The 21,617-nt window shown below is 33.2% G+C and overlaps 2 protein-coding genes across 6 annotated transcripts in view; one reads left to right on the forward strand and one right to left on the reverse strand.

The window, feature by feature from the left end:
- LOC150092682 (condensin-2 complex subunit H2-like) overlaps positions 1-10,353 on the forward strand; it is a 266,667-nt gene extending 256,314 nt beyond the window's left edge. For all 4 annotated transcript variants that reach the window (XM_090414632.1, XM_090414635.1, XM_090414633.1 and 1 more), the window contains 3 exons: positions 526-683; positions 5,441-5,596; positions 8,595-10,353. In XM_090414632.1, the coding sequence (XP_090270758.1) occupies positions 526-683; positions 5,441-5,596; positions 8,595-8,720 (440 nt within the window). In that variant the 3' untranslated portion in view covers positions 8,721-10,353. The remainder of the gene's footprint in view (positions 1-525; positions 684-5,440; positions 5,597-8,594) is intronic.
- Positions 10,354-15,469: 5,116 nt separating this feature from the next.
- LOC150092684 (uncharacterized) overlaps positions 15,470-21,617 on the reverse strand; it is a 160,407-nt gene continuing 154,259 nt past the window's right edge. For both annotated transcript variants that reach the window (XM_090414637.1, XM_090414636.1), the window contains one exon: positions 15,470-16,364. In XM_090414637.1, coding sequence (XP_090270763.1) covers positions 16,153-16,364 — 212 coding nt within the window. In that variant the 3' untranslated portion in view covers positions 15,470-16,152. The remainder of the gene's footprint in view (positions 16,365-21,617) is intronic.

The following is a 21,617-nucleotide window of genomic DNA, read 5'->3' on the forward strand; positions in this document are numbered from 1 at the left end:
TTAAGAAACAGCAGTACATATATAAAACTGCAGCTATGAAAATGCATGTTATCTGTGTTTGTGACTAGTACCAGTCATATCTTTAGAGTTTCATTTTCTGCACATAGCTGAATGGAAATTTTGTGTCCTATTTTGAGAAGTAATTTCTCAACTTAATAATGATATCCAGAGGTGACCATGATCATTTTGTCAGTTGAAAGAGTTTAAAGAGAGATATAGTAGGTGTGTATCTCCCAAGATAACCTTCAGGTTTTTTCGTGTTATACGAAAAGGAGGAGAAAAGGAAAGCCTTTGTTACTAAATCATACATATTTGATTAAACATTAATATTATGCTACATGATTAAGTGTTCTCTAAACAGTGAAATCCCTCATATGGATTTCTGAAGATTTTTATCAGTTTTCTGTGAATAATTTATAACTTAAGATATTACCATATTTCATCTTACTAAAATAGATGTATTATCGCTGTGTGTGTTAAACTAACTTTTTCACCTGTACAGATTCTCATTAATTTTATTTTCAGATAAAAATGATTGTTCATTATATACTACTTATGATGATGAGGTTAGAAAACACGTGGAAAGTTATCTGATTAATGCTGCCCAGTATAGAAAAACGACTGAAATTTCTAAACGTGTCAGTGAATGGGATGATAAAATAAAACCAAAATTAGAGGAAGAGGTATATTTTAATTTTATTATATATGCTAATGTTTTCTACATAAAATGAACCTAAAAGACTTATAAAAAGATTTATTGGTTCAATAAAATAGAAGTTAATAAATATATAAATAAATTATATTGTTATTGTGTATAAAAGACAGGAAGAAAAGAAACTGTTTCAAGGTTATATTTTTCTCCACATAAAATACATTACAAATCTAGTTGGGCAGAAGCAGAATAAATGCAATGTTAAGAGGGTTAGAGTTTTGCATATTCTTATTTTAGAGCTAATATTCAACCAGTTCTTTCGGGAATGAGTAAGAAGTGGTGTGATGATCCAGAGGCATGTGAACAAGATGGCGAGTAGTATATACAGTGCTTCTTGTGAAGATAGATTCAGGATTTGTGGGTTGCAGAAGTTGGTTGATAGGTAGAAAAGAAGGGGTGTGATAGAAATTTAAGTTGCTAAAATGGTTTTATAGGATTGATACCAAGGAATTGTTTCAGAACTTGGCTACAGCAGACAGAATAAGGGATCATCCTTGCAATTGGAGTAAGAGTATGATGGTAAGTGCCCCAAGACTAGAGTTTCCATTTGGAAAATGGTGAATGAGTGGAATGGGTTGCTAAAGTCTGTTGTGAGTAATTTGTAGGTGCATTTATTCAAAGAAAGGTACAATACGTATTGTGTAGGTAGTCTGGGCCTCCCTTAATAAGTCTTCAGACTCCACGGAGATTCAAATCTTAACTTCGAATTTTTGCAATGTTGCTATTACTTTGATCATTCCTAAAACAGTATTAAAAAACCTTTAAGTCAAACCTCATAATCATTAGATTCATGATATATCGAACCTCAGGGATGGTTTGTACAGGACACTGTGATAAGGTACAGGAAACTACATGATTAAGTTTACATTATTATCAGCTTTAAAAACTTTGCTTTCAAATTATTCTGCTATTTGTCAGGAATTCAGTATTGTCAGATCTTATTTCAGTATGTAATACATAATTAACTGCATCAATCCACATAGATCAGGGTCTTCATGATCTATTTTCCTGTCATTCTGGCATCAACCACTTCTTTTGCAAACCCTTCCTTGCCCATTCTGTTTACATGACCCTAGATTAGCTTTCCTCACTTAATCCTGAATGCTAACAATATCAACTTATTTTCTAATACCTTCTATTTTAATATGATTCTGCCATTTCCACTAATTTTTTGTTTGATATATGTGGTCTCTGATCAGCTGTTTTCTTCCTAACCAAACTCTCAGATCTAAAAATTAAATTAAGTACTATTATGCATACTGCTAGGTTAGTTTCTCTCTTTCATTTTATATAAATTTCTTCAACTTTCTTCCCACTATACTCACTTAACTTATTCTGTAATCCATTTCCAAATTTAATTTCTGATCTCACTAAAAATTGTGCTTGAATAATTGAAATAATAAGAATGCACTAGATGTTTTCCCATGCCACAGCCTATTTTCATAGTTTTTTTATAGCTAATTTTCATACCAAGTTTAATAAAGCAGTTATTCAATTTAATTAAGAAATGCTGACATAACTAGCAGTATACAAGACCGTGTTCAAATCAATTTTAAGTTATGGATCTGAGAGTTGGGTTAGAAATAAAGCACTTGATCAAAAATTAGAGACCACAGATATAAGGGTTCTGAGAAAAATTAGGAGAGTGAATCAATGGCAGAATCATATTAAAAAATGAAGATATTAGAAAGGAACTTGCATTATTAGCATTCAAGAATGTGTCAGCAGAGCTAATCTAAGATGGTATGGCTACTTAAATGTTCTCTTTCCTGCCATCTTGGGAACAAGATGGCAGGAAAGAGACCCAGAGAAAGACCAAAGTCTAGGTGGATTGATTCAGTTAAAACTGCCTTAGAAGTGTTAGATATGACAATATAGAAGTGCTTACAAGTAATAGACTAATTTGGAGGAAAATTGTGAATAGGAGATTAATAATAACATAAACTTAATCATGGTAATGCTGTCATAGTAACCTGAACACCCCTTGGGGGTATATATCAGGAAATTGATGGTGATTTTTTTTTTTGGAAACACATATTCACAAGAATAAAGACTAATAATTCTAATAATTTTACTAATTTTATTAGTGCAAATATTTCAGCCTGAAATTAACAAGCCATCATCAGCTCATTAGCAAGATTACAAGTGAAGCTAAAACAGATGACTCTTATTCCGTTTTTACAGAGTTTAGCCACTTGCTAGGGTGCCAAAGCAGTTACAAAATAAGATGCGATTACAGTTGAAACTAAAATTAAAATAAAACTTTAAATTACAATAAAATAACAACATGATGTAAGTAATTTTGAATGACATGACATTTGGGATGGGGGGGGGGCACACTATTGGTTGCCAATTTTGAGCATGAGATTTTCCCAAATCTTGGCAGTAAATAGACAGTCATTCCGATTTATGTTTGGGCATGGTAGAAGTACCTTAGCACTCTCTTTAAACAGGTTATTTTTCAGGTTTATTGTGGTTGATAACAAGACTTGTGTTTCTGTAGTAATTTTTTGACCGAATGTCCTGTTTGTCCAAAGTATGCATAGACATTCACACTGATCCTAGTAAACATCAGGGAGTGAAAGAGGGTCTGTTCATCTTTTCTTTTCATATCTCTTCATGATCTTTGCATTTGCCTCTGAGATGCCCACAATATGTAGAACTGGGATTTGCTGTGAGGTTCAGAGTTCTTAAGGATGGGGCTTGTGTCTAGGATGTGTTTAAACTTCCTTAAGGTGAAACCATTCTGTAAGATAAATGCTTTGGTGGTGTCCATTTCTTGTTACAGTTCCTTAGGATTAAAGCATGTGACATGCTCTATTCAGCAAGGATTTGATAATGCCCATTTTGTGAGATAGATGATGGGATGAAGCTTGTTGTCTGTGGCAGCCTGTGAAGATAAGGTTATGGTGAACAGATATTGCAGATATTTCAGATGAGGTATGGGAAAGGAGGATGTCCAGTAAGGCTAATTTTCTCTTTTTCTATCCTGAAGTTGATGCATGTGTGTAGGCAAGGTCAATAGAGATGCTTCTGATTCTGGTCAGATGGTAAACACATCATCCATGTAGCATACCCAAAAGGAGGGTTGAGTTGAAGAGAATAGGGAGTTTTCAAGGTGTTCTAAGTAGAAACTGGCTAGTACAAGAGACAAGGGCTTCCTATCATGATTCTTTTGATCTGTTGGTAGAGCTGGTTTCTGCAAATGAAATAGCCTAAGTGCATAACAAAGTTGAACAATTCAGTGTCTGGAGGGAATGTTTCTGACGATAACTGGGAAGTGTCAGCAAGAGGTGCATTAGCAAATAAAGATCAGATGTTGAAGCTCACCATGATGTCCATAAGCTAAGTTTTTTAGTTATTATTATGTGACACCTCCATGGAGTCCAAAGACTCATCGAGGGAGTGTGTGCCAACAGATTCAAACAATTGATCCCCTTCCAACTACTAACCGCGCTCAAACTTCCTTAACTTTTTGCATGAGCCATTAGTAGCAGAGGCTCTACCAATCGACCAACCTTTGCTAGTTTTGTTAGGAATTCTGATGATTTTTTTTTACCAAGGTTCATGCACGGCCTGTATGAGCACTTAGAAGACAAGCTAAGAATTTGGGCAGGTGATGGGTGGAAGCATCTATGCAGTCAACTATGGGCCTGAGTAGGACTCCTTTTTCTGCCACAGTGAACATTAGTACATTGTAGCACACATCCCCTCAAAAGAAAGCCAGTCCTCTGTGGATAGTTTTTCTTTCATTCTGACAGTGCTGTTGATCAGCAACTAACAGGCCCCACCAATGTAAAGGTGTAGGCAGCACACTGACTGGGCTTCATACTCCAAGTAGAGCCTCCATAGCTCAGTTGGTATAGACGAAGCCGTTTGGTCGGAAAGACCAGGGTTCGATTCCCGTCCATGACGTGAAGAACCTCTATGTGGTCTCTTTTTGAGTAGAGGTGAGTTAATTTTTCATATGGAGGTAAAGGGTTTTTTCACCTAGAAACTTGGATTTTCCGTACCTCAGAACAGACCAGCCCGTGAACACACATGGATTTACAGTCATAACTACATACTTAATTTCTCATTAGGAGGGCTCAACCAGTCCTACGAGACGGTTGAGGAACCCCATACAAATAAATAAAATCATACTCCACAGTCAAGTCCAGAAATATTCTAATGGCCTCTGCATAATAACAATTTTATTGCTGTTAAAAAAAAAGAACATTTGTAACTAAAACATCATATTACATGTTGGAAGACAAGGGAAAAAGTAAACCAGGTTACTTTGTTGTCCGAACTTTTTTTGCAACTTTGCGTTAAGCAAAATCATGGTATAATGTTGGGCAATGGAACTTACCTTTATAAATTATAAAGATATCAAGCATATAATATATGAATAAAAACTCATAACTTATTCATCATTTTGAAAGTTTTGTTTAATTTTTAAATTATTAAAAAAAAAAAAACATTCTCTATTTAATCGTAGTAAGTATTTAATCTTAGCAAGTATCATGTATGATATAAAAAAAAGTATTCAATAAAGTAACCCTTGTGAATATCATGCATATTTCACCATAGGAAATTATTTTATGAAATAATTTCCTTCTTATGAATGATCTTTATGTATCTGTCATGTGTGAAAAACACATTATTTATATATTCTTGTAAGAATGCTATTTGTATTTTAGTTTCACAAAGCTATGTAATTTTTTCTCTCACCCCCTCCCTCCCTAGGAGAAACATGGACCATATGATATTCATGTCTATGGTACCCGCATTTTGGACTGCTTTAGCAATAACAACAGAAAACAGATTCTGTCATTTGCAAAAATCTGTGATAAGCAAGAAAAATGGGAAGTTTGTCGTTATTTTCTAGCCACTTTACAATTGGTATGTTTTATGATTTTAAAAATTTCTAAAATGAAATGTGTATAGTTATTTAAATTTTTTATATTAATTTTCTACATATGAGCTAGAGTTACCCTACTAATCTGTAGGGTAACTCTAGCTCATTGGCTGCTTTTAATTGAACCACTAAAGTAAAATGACATGACTTGTTTCTATAATACAAAGTGTGCCCGTTAAAAGTAACGAGACAACAATTATTGTATCAAAACAAAGAGCTATATTTGGAATTGTCAGTTACACAGATTAAAAATAATCTCGCTCCAACTCCACACAACATTTAAACTGTCACATAGTATTTGAAGGTGTAGTAGAAGTTCTGAATGGAACCTCCTTCATTGTCTGGGTCACACCATGTTGGATGTTCTCAATGTTGCTGAAGTGCGCCCTTTTTAAGGCACACTTCATCTTTGGGAAGAGGAAAAATTCTGTGGGAGCCAAATCTGGTGATTAGGGGGAGATGTTCAGTCATTCAGATTGACTTTGAAGCCAGAAACTGCTTCACAGGCAATGCATAGTGCATGGGTGCACTGTCATGCAACAGAAACTAATTGTTGTGAAACAGTTCTTTCTTGACATGTGACATGCAGGCATACAGACATTGCATTAAATGACCTTTCATATGTGAAAAGCCATTATAAAAAATAATTTTTTGTTTGAAAATTTCACTAAACTCAACTATAAGTAGGTCAATGAAAATTTTGTGCTGGCTCACCAGCAAATGTCTTAATTTGTGTGTATGTAACTAATCGTTTCATTTTATCGAGAGTTTTATGAACATTTGAACTTATCTATATTTGAACAAATCTATAACACGACAGTACTGCAAAAGAACTGGGGATTGTATTTAGTAGAAAAACCAGTATGGAGGGAGATTGTTTCAAAGGTTGATGGAATGAAGGAAGATGATAAATTTGTTTGGTATGGTCCAGTAGTTGACTTTTTTCACTTTTCACCCTAGGTCCCAGACAATCACACTGTAAACCTTGTTTAATTGGGTAACTCTCCAGCCAACATGATATTCCATCATGTTGTACCACCATTTAGTTTTGGTTTAAGCCCAATAAGAGTACATTTTGTTTGGCTAAATCCCTCATTTGCTAGCCCATCCTCATTCATTCAGTATCCAGATAGATACCCTATTAACAGTGTATACCACAAGAAGTTGAAGATTAGCTTTTATCTTTAAGAGTAAACTCATATATAATTCTCCTGGAGAAAGTTGTAATTTATATCTAGGAATGAAAAGTTTTGATGAATATGTTCACTTTTTATTAATCTATAAAAAGAAATAAATTATGGTAATGGATATAATGTTCTTTATCTAGATTTCAGCAGCGTTACTTTTATGAACCTGCTAAATAGATGTATGCTAAGTGGATATTAACTTATTTTGTGAGATGCATAAAAAAATTGGTTGATAGCTTGACTTCAGGAAGCAGTACTTAGAGGGGAGGCATCCAGATGCCAGATTTTTTAGAAGCATCGTACCCTCGAGTTCCGTTTTAGGATTGTTTAACGTACTTGTTAATGATTACATTTGAGTTCAAATATTAAGAAAAAAATCTCTCTTTCTCCTTTTGCTAATGATGTAAACATCATATGGAAAAAAATTTGTCATCTATAGTTATCTAGATGACTGCAGTTTGTTTCTGCAAGATCTTAAAAGTCTGGAAAAGTGGACAGAGGAATAGGAATTAAAATAAGTGTGAAGAAATAACTATGCTTCCCATTTTTATTTAAACCCACCCATGAAATGTCATAAACCTATAATAATATAGTAATAGTACCTTGTATTATTACTACAGGTGGATTAAGGATTAGATAATCTAGACCAGGGTATTCCTAACATGGCTAATTTGACCCGCTTGGAGTCAACTGATGATAGAGGGGAGCAACCTAACTCACTCCTTCAGATACTTAAATACTGCATATACATGCAGCTTATGAACAAATTTCAAGTTCCTGAATGGGAAATTCTATGCCTAAACTCTACAGTTTAATGCACTGAAACTACTAATGTAATATTTCTCATGGTAATATTTGACATTTTTACATCTCGCTATAAGGTATAAAACTGCAAGTACTAAATTCATGCACTTAAAGTTGTGTAGCTATAAAAATCCATCACCATTTGCATCAACAAATATGCCACTTGTTGACATCGGCATCACTTCATCCACATGGTGTACGCTAAAAGTAACTAATTAGAGTGTATTAAGTTGGAATGGGTTAGAGTAATATTGGGATGGAGACATTAGAAAAATTACTAAATAAAATAAGTGAAAATTATGATTTATCATATAATTTGTTTTTATAGTACGTTCAAAATTTATTGACTGTAAATTGGAAATTCTGAAAGCAAACATTTTGTGTGCACAGTTACCAAGTGTGTATACTCCCTTTTTGACCAGAGTTTGTGTGTATATGCATGAACGTAGATACTGTACATGAACTTAAGCAGAACACCGATATCTTGGTTAAAATAATCTTCTTCTTCTTCTTCTTCTACGCGTTATTCCCGCTTCCTATGCAGGGTCCGCGTGTTACTTAGATGCGACTTCTTGTTAGTACTACTCCCAACCGACCCGTCGCCTGGTCTGCCGCTGGGGGGGGGGATATATTTTTGACTGTAGAGGCGTATGTTCACGGGGCCGGTTTGCCTGTTTGCGGGATGAAAAACGCCAGATAAACTGGTGGAAAAAACCCTACTGACCGCGCCCAAGACCGGCTAACTTGGCTATGCCTGAGGAAGATCCTCAAATTCCTCACGTCTACAACGGGGATCGAACCTGGGACACTCCTTCCCCAGGCATATGGTTGCGAAGCGTAAAGCCACTAGGCTAACCGCGCGGTCATCTTGGTTAAAATAATGATAATAATAAATGCTGCACATTTCTAAAGAAATTATAAAGAATTTTTTATGATTTCACTTCAATGTGATTTCACAACATTATTTTTTACTTTTCATTGCTATTTTTAGGCAAACAATTATAATATAGATGTGACATCCAGTGGTATTCTTGAAGAAGGAATGGACACTATGGAAGTTACTCTGCTATCCAGAAAACGATACCAAGGAGAGCTTCATGATTTTCAAGAATCATAACAAAAGATATAATAAATTGTTGTAAAATAATTTATCATTAATCCACTGATGTTTACATTTTCTGTTGTATATAATAATTAAGAATTTGCTTATATGGAAGTTACTCTGCTATCCAGAAAATGACCAAGGAGAGCTTCATAATTTTCAAGAATCATAACAAAAGATATAATAAATTGTTGTAAAATAATTTATCATTAATCCACTGATGTTTACATTTTCTATTGTATATAATAATTAAGAATTTGCTTATGGTATTGAAGACTTTATGTATATATGCAAAGAGAAAAATATGAGTAGACTATTTGTATAAAAGTAAATGCAATTTTCTAGAAAATAAATAAACATTTGGAAGTGATCATCTGGTGATTAGGCATGTTGTAGTGAGCTATACCATTCATTTTTGCACTTTGTTAGTCAGTTATTTTTGTTATTACTTGATTTATGATAAAGTGAAATGTACTTTTTGTTAATTATGAATGTTATTAAATAGTTAATTTGAATCTACAAATTTTTCTTTTGTATTAAAATCTTTTTTTGTTTTTAGTTTTTGTTTGTGTCCAGTTTATAATATTGAATATGGAATCATCTTTCAGTTGTGTGTAATGCACTACATAATTTTATTTGAGATTAAAAAAAATAAATTAGTTTTATTAGTCCAAGCATTATATTATGTTCCTTAATTGGTTATATATTTTAACTGTTTTTTTTTAATGGTTTGTAGAATATTGCTGATATATTACAGCATATATCAAAAATATATGCTGTAAAATTAATTATTCAACATGCAACGTTTTGCACATAAAAAGCACTTAATTTTAAATATCCAATTTCTTTTAAAAAGTTATAAATACTTTTGGATATAAATATAAAGACATTTAGAAATTTTATGATTTCTTATGTAGGTGGGTAAAAAGAAATCTATCACCTCTTTTATTAATTTAAAAAAAAAAAAAAGCACAGAATTCGATATGTTTTGTTCTATGTATATTTATTTTGTGAAAACTTCTCTTTCTGAAATTATCTTCCATCTTTTATAACTTTCTACATCAATCAGAAAATATCAGTAATTTTCCAGTATCCTTTTTCCAGAAATCATTTGTAATTATGAATTATTTTTAAGTAGATAAAGTAACTTCCTAAAGGTTTTTGAAACTATTTATGTATCGCAGCAGTAAGAATTAGTCCTTTAATCTGTAATCGTGGTCCTTTAATTAATTTGAATCTGCAATTTTTTCTTTTGTATTAAAATCTCCTTTTTTGTGTTTTTAGCATTATCCTATTACAGACAGTTTCTTATGATTAGGGATGTTAAAATTTCTGCAGAAAGTTACAAAAATGTTAGGAAAGACATTCTGGTATTATAGGTAGGTTGAATCCTTTGCATTTCATATTTCAAATGTAAGAGAGATGCCTGATCCAATGTTATTCACTATTGCACACCTTTAGTACTTGTTGGTTTGCTGCAGTGAGAGCTGGCTCTGTAGTTTCAGCTGGAAAAAAAAAAAAAGCAGCAGCAGCAGAAAATAGAAAGTTTTATATCATTTTTTATTATATTCTGGAAATATTGAGAAATTGAAATTGTTTTTATGTATTATGTTATGATGGAATTAAAACAAACTGTAGCTCATTGTCATTTTTGTTTGTTTCTTTGTTGCCTTAGCTTTGTGTTATGTACAGCAATTTGTCTTCTGTATTAAGTGAATGTGCAAGAGAACTGGTAGTACTGCTGACCATGCTGATGTGCTTTCCTTTGCAGAAAATTTTATATTGGAACAGACAGTCTTAAAAAAAAATTGGGTCAACAATCTAAACTTACTCTTCCCCTTAAACAGTTGGTGAGTCAGCAAACAATTCAGATTAAAAAAAAATGAACAAAACAACAGACCTATTCTGGGATGCCTTAATTACATGAAAACAGTATAAAACCCCCTCCTCTCAGTTTACCACTCTCTTTCCCACACATATATGCAATATAGTACCTTCATCTTCACTCTTACTGTCACCCAGTGAAACAGGGAAATGACGATATAAACCCATAGCAAAAAAAAAAAAAAAAAAATGCTCTTTATACTCCATTAACATTAAAAATCATAAGTGCCATCTTCATAGCAAGTGTTTACAACTCTCAAAAAATAAAGCATTGATCACCAAATATCGACTTCCACCTACAGGGAGAAGAGAGTAAAAACTAAATCACTATACTATACTAACAAAGGACAGCAGAAAAATAGCAGCACTCCTCAGAACAAACAAGAATCCTGCGACAGAAGCATTTCATTTAAACCAGTTACCAAACTACCATAGCTTATCTCCTTTCCCAAAGATGAAATTTATTCTCCAAACCATTCCCTATTCAAGTACCATGCTCATGAAAACCTGCCTGCAGTGAAAGTATGTAACTGCCAGAATAGGAAGAATATAAAGATTACACAAGATTTAATTTAGTAGAACATTAAATGTCCTTCGTGTTAATTATATAATGAAAAAAAAAAAAAAACTCCAGTTACCCATAGTAAATACATAGCTTGCAAATTACTTCAAAAATTTTAGATAAAGGTGCACAAGAAAACACAGATGGAATGCATCAGCAAATTAACTCACTGAGCAGAGAATGGGTAATTATTGTGGGAGAAATGCCAAACTTATAGAGTGGAAGGAGAAAAAGGATACATATGATGAGGTGGACGAGAATTTATGGCTATCGAGAGATAATTACCTAAAACAGCATATGAGGGAGAAGAACCAGAATACGATAGATCTATTGCCCACAACCAAGGTAGCCTCCAAATGAGGAGAGTGATCATGTGTTCTTAACATTGAGATAATAAGCATGTGGAGAATTCAAGTAAAGGAATATAACTGCAGAGCTAATAATTATGAAAAATTTAGAAAGTGGCTTTGGAGTTATACCATTCCATCAAAAACTGAAATTGAATGATATTAACCATGCATTGGAAATGATCAAGGAATATATGAGGGAAGCAACAGCAGGCTGCATTCCCAGAGTTAGGAAGATAAATCAGATGTGAGTTAAATGAATGGGCAACATCATTATGTAGGAACCAAATACATAAAAAGAAAATGATGTACATATATAAAAGAAATGGGATAAACAATAAAATAAGAATGACAAGTATTGTGAGCCAAATCAGATTGAAAGAAAATTGGCTAAGCAGGCCAAAAGAAATCCCAAAACACATTGTTTTGCTATAGGACAGGTACAAGAAAGAATGAGTACAGAAGGATAAATTTATTAACTGGAGATGTGTTAGAAAGATAGTAAAAAGTGATGAAGCAGAAGAGATTGTTGAATTCCTGAGTGATCACTTAGCAAAGGTGTATCATTCAGGTGGATGATGACGATAATGTAGTAATTCGTAATAGCAAGAGATAAGAATCAAAGCACTTGATACAGGCATTTAGGATATTACAAAATCTCAATATGCATGCAGCAATATGAACAGATGGGATATTTGACTGTGTATCATATCATATAAGAAGGTACATGAGAAACGACAAAGTTAAGTTTCAGCACCAGCAAGCTCCCAAAGGAGTTGAAGGATAGGAAGAGTGTTGTTACATAAGAGAATTCAAGATAGAGGTAGCAATATAGAACAGTAATATCTGGATATACTGAAAAAGCTGTTTGAGGCATGAATTTCTTATTGGGTAGATAAGAATATACTTGATGGGAGTAGCATAGTCAGCAAAAGATTATTGTGTGGCTCCATTAATTCGATCTTTAAAAGGTGTTAGGAACAGAGTATATAAAACATGTTTCCCAAGTGGCATAGCAAAACAGATCAATCACTGAGGCTTTGTAAGGAAGGAATGAGCATCAGAGTTAGAGGTTGTTGTGGATATAAATGACTCTAGAAGGTGTATGTCGGGGTGGGGGGGGGGGTGAAATGTATCAAAACTGTTGTAATAAGTGAAGAATAACAGTGTTAATGTTGAAAAAGTGGTTTATTTATTGCCCAGGTATGAAAATAGTTGAGAAGGAGAGCAGAGATAATGAATGACAAAAGGGGTGAGCAGTTTATGAATATATGGAATGGTTTAAGAGTGCACAGAGTCGAGACAAAGTGAGTGCAGCTACAGATCAGAGACAGAGATTGAGAAGCAAGTTGTGGAATGCAAGTAGATGATGGATGATGAGAAAATGGTTATGGCAGAGCAGAATGACATCACCATGTCAATACATCACCATGAGAATGAGAAATATATGAATGTAAACCAGAGTGAGGAACAGGGAAATAAGAGTTTAGAACATATAGTAGAATTATTGAATGAGCACATTATCAGCATATGTACTATACTAGTGTGAATGATGCCGAGCAATATAAAAAAGCAGAGGCAAGTATTAGAAGAATTAAAAGTGAAAGAATCAGAGGTGTATCAGGTGTTGCTTGGGTTAGATGTCAATAAGGCTATGTGAATGGGCGACCACATATGCCTAATGAATGTGCATAACAGTAATACCCTTGATGTGGTTATTTATTGAAAGTCTTGCAGTGAGTAAGGTCCCTAAGGAGTGGAAAGAAGACAAAATAGTGCCACTCCACAAGCATGGTTCTGTGGACAGAAGTTTCCAATTATAGACCAAGTGTTCTATATAAATGGATTATGAATGTATAAGCATGGATTTGTAAAGAGTAAGTCTTGTTTTAGCAATCTTTTTGCATTTTATGATAAGGTAATGATTGTGTGTTACAAAAGGGGTATCAACTTTGCAACATGATAAGTTGGTGCACAAGCATTCGAGATTTGGGAGTGATGGTTGATGGTAGACTGAAGTTTAGAGGGCATATTGCAAGTGTTGCAAAGACTGTATCGTATGCTGCTATGATAAGAAGTACTCTAACATGTAAGGATAAGGAAGTGGTTGTGCCACTGTATATAAAGCACTGGTCAGAGCACATTTGGACTATTGTGCTCATATTTGGTCACCTGGTTTTCAGTGTGATGTTGCAAACATTGGAGAGGGTCCAGAGATGAATGACTAAGACAATAACAGGACTTTGGAATGCTGGCTATGGAGAAAGGTTGAAGAAATGTGGATTGCAGAGTTTGGTGAACAGGAGGAAAAAGAGGTGATACGATAAAGATGTTTAAGTTAGCGAGGGGATTTTATTGGATTAATCCAGAGGGAATATAAAAAGAGCAGAAGGCAAGAGAAGAACCAGAGGCCATCCCTGGAAGTTATATAAAAGTGTGGTGAAGAAGTCTGTGAAGAGTACATTTTCACATGGAGAATTATCAGTGAATAGAACACATTACTAGAATATATTGTCAATGCAGGGAGTGTTAAGGAGTTTAAGGTTTTGTATAATAAATATATTGTCATTTGAATGAATTGCTCACAATGATTCTGCCAACTCCACAGAAGGTGTAATAATAATAATGTTTTCATTATAGAACACTGAAACAACTGATGTGAAGTCAACAGCCTCTTTTACACAAGTAGACCAATTATAAAGATGCTTTAAGTGCAAACTCTGTTTGCACTTCAATTACAAACAAGAATATAATTTCTTGTCAAGCATAATATGCTTCGCAACCAAGCACTGCCATCCTGGTTAGCACATCTGCTCTCCAGCCAATAAATGCAGGTTTGAATCCTACCTTAGGCATAGATGTTTGTGATTGTCCTAGTAACTGTAGAAAGGACATCTGCAACTCTAATACTTCTAGTAAAAGGTTTCCCCAAACCCTATGAGATACAGGAATGATCATACAACATTAGTGACATCAAATGTGAAAAACTATGTAACCACTGAAGCAGAAAAAAATTTCTATCACCCACAAAATGTTATTTTATAAACCTGTAGTACATTCATACTGTGGATGGGTGCTAAGAATTTTTTTTTCTATTTTTATTGATTTTATTATATATATATTTTTTTAAAAAAATTTTTTTTTATATAGTGTGGAAACCTTGCTCTAGAGACCAAACATGGAACTTTTTCAAGCCACTTCACACCTCCAGTAAGTGGGGCAGTGGTCTTGTGCCACATGATGGAATTCAACAATTATAACAAGTTTTTTGCTGGATTGGGTATATAATTTCTTGTCAAGTATTTTATACTTGACAAGAAATTATATTCTGGTTTTCATTCATATTTTACTTTGTGCTACTGAAATAGCTGTCATTAGCTCTATAAGTCTAGCCCCATTGATGAAGCCTCAATGAAGGTTGAAAGTGGTCAGAAAAGTGACTCTAACCATAATGTGGTTACACTTCCTTTGAAGGAAGTGAGTTGTGCATTTTAAGATAAGAAGGTAAACTTGATTGAAAATTTTTGTTTGCTTACATTATGGTAAAAATATGGATATAAAGAATATAATTTCATGTCAAGTACAATTCATTTACCAATCTAACAAAATTACTTGCTTCAGCAAGTACTAGACAATTTTTATTCACAGAAGCAGATTAAAATATAAAATACTTGAACATAAGAAGTGCTTTTCAAAATACTGTAATCCCTCAATCATCAAACTGATTTACTGATATTTAAGAGCATGATTGTTACATTGTGCTGTTCCAAGAGTCAGATGACACATTACTCATTTAAGGATTAGTCTATTAACTGATGAGATTTGGTTATTTCAAGTTAGATAATTGAGAGGTCAATATACTTAGGTTTTGTGTTCAAACAGATCCTTTTACTACCTACTCTGCAATATGATACTGAAAGTGGAATTGACTGTAGATGCAAATATGCTGTTATATAATATATTAAAAATCATTTATATTAAATATCTTTAATTACACATTTTATTTACAAAAAACTAAACATTCTTTTGATTAAATAATAGTTTTTGTCTTTTCTAATATATAATATATTAAAATTAAAAATCATTTATTGTAAATAAATTACATATTTTACTTACAAAAAAACTAAACATTCTTTTGATTAAATAATAGTTTTTGTCTTCTCTAATATAAGCAAAAGTAAAAAATTAAGTGCACCTCTATGTGTTTTCTGAGTATATTACACTGAGCATGCATACATACTGTTAATAGTAAGCTGTTATTTAAATACATTTAGAAAGAAGAGATCAACAGAAGAAGAAAGAAAGGGACAAAACTAATTATGTGTTCTTAACAGAAATTAAAGCATTTAGTGTTACATTATTACTGTTTACATCTTTTTAAAGAAATTGACACTATCTAAAATATATAAATAATTCTATGAGAGAAAAATAATGAATTTGAAAAGCATGCAACTTAATATATCTTAAAAATATTTACATTATATTTCATTAAATAAAAATAAGTCATCAGCAAAAAAAAAAAAAAAAAAAAAAATGTGTTTAAAAAGTCCAAGTAAAAAGCACAGTTGTTTTCTTCCTTTTAATTCTTGTAGATTAATATTGAATGAAGTGTTAAATACTCAATACTCAATATTTACTTTTTCACATTGTATTATTATGGAGATCCATTTTTGTCATAATTCCAAGAATGCAAAGCTTCAAAAAATTCTCCACTAATGGAGTCTGGTTCAAATTCTGCTGAGAAGCTTCCGCTTGGCATTCGTGGAAGAGACAGCACTGTCTGAGATGAAACAGGATCAAGTCCACACTCACGGACCACTTCATTGGTAGATACAGGATTAAGTAATTGAGCAGATGGCATGCAAACTATAAGTATATAAATAAAAAATAATTAAAAAATGCTGTAGAAGTTATAAGGTAAAGATAACAGACATCAAGCGTCTGTATTTCAATAGATTAAATACAAAAAAAAAAAAAAACATTATCCTCAGACATTAAAAGTAAAGTTTTTATCCAATTGATGTCCTTTTAGTTTCTCTTTATCAGTATTGTGTAGAGGCCATCAAAAAAAGGTAAGGTTTGAGAATATCTTAAACTACAAACATCGTAACATACTGATTAATGTACAATGAAGAAATATGGAAAATATAAATTTTCACTTTTGATTTAAAGAAGGAAGCAAATGGTTTGCTTTTTTTTGTTGTAGCTTCATGTTGGAGGTTTAATAGAGTGTTGGCAGCACTAAGAAAGGATTAAAATCTGTTTTTAATCCTTCAAGGGAGTACAACTAACACTTGTAATACACATGTAAAGGCAACATAATACTCAATGAAACATGTGACTATCACACTAAAGTTTTATCTACGCAGTGCATCCTCTACTGGGCATATGTAAGAGGCCTACGATGTAAATTAGGACCTCAGACCATTAATGTTTCCCAAATTTTGGGAAGTTTTTTGCCCGTATTGTTTAAATTTGGTTGATTTCTGAGCACTGCTGCAGATTCCAAAAACAGTCTTTTTTTTTTTTTTAATTTGCTTTGATGGAGCATGGTGACTCCCAGAAGATCCTTTGAGTGGTATCCAATATGTCGTCTGCAAGATCAGTTTGACCATAGTTGTGATTGCAGATGTAAGTTCTGTGTTCATCTAAATGGATGGTGGCTGATCTACCTGTCTGTCTGAAGTAAGCCAACTTGCAGGAATATGGTACTTTTTATGAATTCAAAAATATAATAAAGGAATAATTCACATAAATTATTATTTAATGGTATAATTTTGGCCTGTGTATCGCAGGCATCTTCAGTACATTTATAAAGCTAATTGAACAATAATTGACAATTCCAAAGGGTACCACCTAAGTAGCTAATGTAAGATTACTAAAAAGGTCAATAAATTTCCTAACTAATAAATAAATAAATGTATAATAAAAAGCTAGGAAATATTAGCTGATTTATAAAGTACTATCTCCCATAAAGGGAATAGACATAAACAATCGGATCTGTTTAAGTTAGGAGAGTGAAGTAAAGCTTCACATGTTTCTTTATAAAGTTGTTCCATGAGGAACCGACTTTTGTGAAGGATTCTTGTTTTGTTCCAATGAACTCTATGTCTAGTGATGATGGCATGTTCTGCAAGTCCAAACTGTTCAGGTTCAAGGTATTGAATATAAGACTGGTGTTCTTTTAGCCAAATAGAGGCAGATCTTCCTGTTTGTCCGAAATAAGATAATCCACAAGAACAAGGAATCTGGTACGCACCTGGATAACTAAGATGTGGAGGCTTGTCCTTTGGAGAAGTGAGAAAGGTTGAGATTTTTCTAAAAGGTTGAAAGGGAACAAAAATGTTCAGTGATTTTAAAACTTTTGCTATACGTTCACTAATGCTATGCACATAAGGGATCGGAATGCATGTTATTTCTTCTGTATTTGAAGAGGAAGACATATTAAAACTACTCAAAGCTCTTTTGATGAAGGAATGCTTATATCCATTAGATAAAAAGGAGGAATTAATATATTGCAGTTCTTTTTGTAACAGATCGTGTGAAGAACAAAAGACTTGGGCCCGATGAACTAGTGTTTTAATAGTTCCTGCCTTTTGACTCGGATGGTGATGAGATTCAGCATGGATATAATGGCCTGTATGAGTCTTTCTATAGACAGAAATGTAGGTTACCATCTGGTTGGTTAAGAATTAAATGATCTAAAAAGGCTAACTGCTTATTTGATTCCACTTCTAGGGTGAACTGGATCCTTGTATGAAGTACATTTAAGTTAGAGAGAAACTGTTGAAGTTCATCAGAAGAGCCATTTCAGATAGCAAAAAATGTCATCGACATATCTGAACCAATGAGTAGGTCTGGAGAAATGTTGTCAAAAATCCATTGTTCAAAATGCTCCATAAAGAAGTTGGCGATTACAGGAGAAAGAGGATTGCCCATTGCTGTTCTTTTCAATTTGTTGATTCAACTTGTTTTTAAAGGAAAAATAACCAGAATGTATTACAAAATCAAATATTTTTACAATGTCTGAAGGAAATTCTTGTAGCAGTAGTTCAATGTTTTCAGATAAAAGAACATTTGTAAATAAAGAACAACATCTAAACTGATCATAATATCCAAAACATCCAAATGAAGATCTGAAATTTTATTTTTGAAATTCAAAGTATTCTTTATAAAACTATCAGTTCTTCTAGTTCAAGAAGTGAGTAAATTTGATAAAAATTTAGAAATTTTATAAGTGGACCTATACAATCTGCCACTGGCCTCAACAGAATACCTGGTTTATGAACTTTCGGAAGACCATACAATCTAGGTGGATGACCGAAGAAGGTTTTAAGTTTTTTCTTTTGATCTTCATCCCATGTAGATACATTATCTATAAGAGAATTAAGTCTTTTCAATTGACTCCCAGTAGGATCCGATGTAAGGGGCCTATAAGTTGAATAGTCACAGAGTAATAGGGACATTTTTCTCTCATATTCCTTCCTGTCTTGAATAACTACAGTACAGCCTCCCATTTGTCAGCTTTCGTAATAATTAAATTATTATTATTCTTCAGTGATTTCAGTGCTTTAAATTCAGAGTAAGATAGATTAGGACGAGGAGGCTTGGCATTAAAAATAATTTTTGCACATTCAAAACGTAACCTGTTGGCTCTTTTTTGGGATAAGGATTGAATACCTCTGTCTATGTTATGAAAAAAATCCATCAGGGGTACCTTATTTAGCGCAATGCCGAAATCATGTCCTTTTGATAAAACAAAATGTTCACTGTCTGTTAGTGGATGGCCGGAAACGTTGATAACTACTTTATGTATCACTAACATTAGTACTGGATCTTTTAAATTATCAGCTGAGCGAAGCTAAAAAATCTCTAGCCCTCTTAAAGACAAAGGTATTCGATCCTTATCCCAAAAATCAGCCAACAGGTTACGTTTTGAATGTGCGAAAATTATTTTTAATGCCAAGCCTTCTTGTCCTAATCTATCTTACTGTGAATTTAAAGCACTGAAGAATAATAATAATTTAATTATTATAAAAGCTGACAAAGGGAAGGCTGTACTGTAGTTATTCAAGACAGGAAGGAATATGAGAGAAAAATGTCTCTATTACTCCGCAACTATTCAACTCATAGGCACCTTACATCTGATCCTACTGGGAGTCAATTGAAAAGACTTAATTCTCTTATAGATAATGTATCTACATGGGATGAAGATCAAAAGAAAAAACTTAAAACCTTCTTTGGTCATCCACCTAGATTGTATGGTCTTCTGAAAGTTCATAAACCAGGTATTCTGTTGAGGCCAGTGGCAGATTGTATAGGTCCACTTATAAAATTTCTAAATTTTTATCAAATTTACTCACTTCTTGAACTAGAAGAACTGATACTTTTATAAAGAATACTTTGGATTTCAAAAATAAAATTTCAGATCTTCATTTGGACGTTTTGGATATTATGATCAGTTTAGATGGTCTTTATTTACAAATGTTCCTTTATCTGAAAACATTGAACTACTGCTACAAGAATTTCCTTCAGACATTGTAAAAATATTTGATTTTGTAATACATTCTGGTTATTTTTTCTTTAAAAACAAATTGTATCAACAAATTGAAGGAACAGCAATGGGCAATCCTCCTTCTCCTGCTATCACCAACTTCTTTATGGAGCACTTTGAACAATGTATTTTTGACAACATTTCTCCCAGACCTACTCATTGGTTCAGATATGTCGATGACATTTTTGCTATCTGGAATGGCTCTTCTGATGAACTTCAACAGTTTCTCTATAAGTTAAATGTACTTCATCCAAGGATCCAGTTCACCCTAAAAGTAGAATCAAATAAGCAGTTAGCCTTTTTAGATCATTTATTTCTTAACCAACCAGATGGTAACCTACATTTCTCACTCTATAGAAAGAAGACTCATACAGGCCATTATATCCATGCTGAATCTCATCACCATCCGAGTCAAAAGGCAGGAACTATTAAAACACTGGTTCATCGGGCCCACTCATTTGTTCTTCAGACGATCTGTTACAAAAAAAACTGTAATATATTATTTCCTGCTTTTTATCTAATGGATATAAGAATTCCTTCATCATAAGAGCTTTGAGTAGTTTTAATATGTCTTCCTCTTCAAATATAGAAGAAATAACATGCATTCCTATCCCTTATGTGCATGGCATTAGTGAACGTATAGCAAAAGTTTTAAAACCACTGAATATTTTTGTTCCCTTTCAACCTTTTAAAAAAATCTCCACCTTTCTCACTTCTCCAAAGGACAAGCTTCCACATCTTAGTTATCCAGGTGTCTACCAGATTCCTTGCTCTTGTGGATTATCTTATTTCGGACAAACAGGAAGATCTGCCTCTATTTGGCTAAAAGAACACCAGTCTTATATTCAATACCTTGAACCTGAACAGTCTGGACTTGCAGAACATGCCATCATCACTAGACATAGAGTTCATTGGAACAAGACAAGAGTCCTTCACAAAAGTCGGTTCCTCATGGAACAGCTTTATAAAGAAATGTGAATCTCTACTTCACTCTCCTAACTTAAACAGATCTGATGGTAAAGTTTACGTCTGTCCCCTTTAAATCAGCTAATCTTTCCTAACTTTTTATTGTATATTCATTTATTTATTATTATTTTTTTAGTTAGGAAATTTATTGACCTTTTAGTAATCTTACATTAGCTACTTAGGTGGTGCCCTTTGGAATTGTTATTGTTCAATTAGCTTTATAAATGTACTGAAGATGCCTGTGATACACAGGTGAAAATTATACCATTAAATAATAATTTACATGAGTTATTCCATTATTATATTTTTGAATTCATATGTCTGCTCACGGTATTTCCTTATTAAAACATGGTACTTTTTATATTCCAGGCACTGAGAGAGGAGGAAGCTGATCTTTGGTAGCTTTTGTTGTAGATTAGGAACTCTTAAGACAATGTAGGTCTAGAAAGCTTATGAGAAGGGTGGAACAGCCTAGTTGATAATTTGAGTTGGCATATTAACCAACTCAAAATCTTTGCTGGTTGAACCCAAAATCTCTGTGCAGCAGATGTGTTTTTTATCTAGTGCAAAACTACCATCCTAATGAATGGATACCTGTT

Source organism: Typopeltis vanoorti, chromosome 25 (assembly GCF_054136105.1).
Source record: "Typopeltis vanoorti isolate ZY-2024b chromosome 25, IOZ_Tvanoo_1.0, whole genome shotgun sequence".
Taxonomy (NCBI): Eukaryota; Metazoa; Arthropoda; class Arachnida; order Uropygi; family Thelyphonidae; genus Typopeltis; species Typopeltis vanoorti.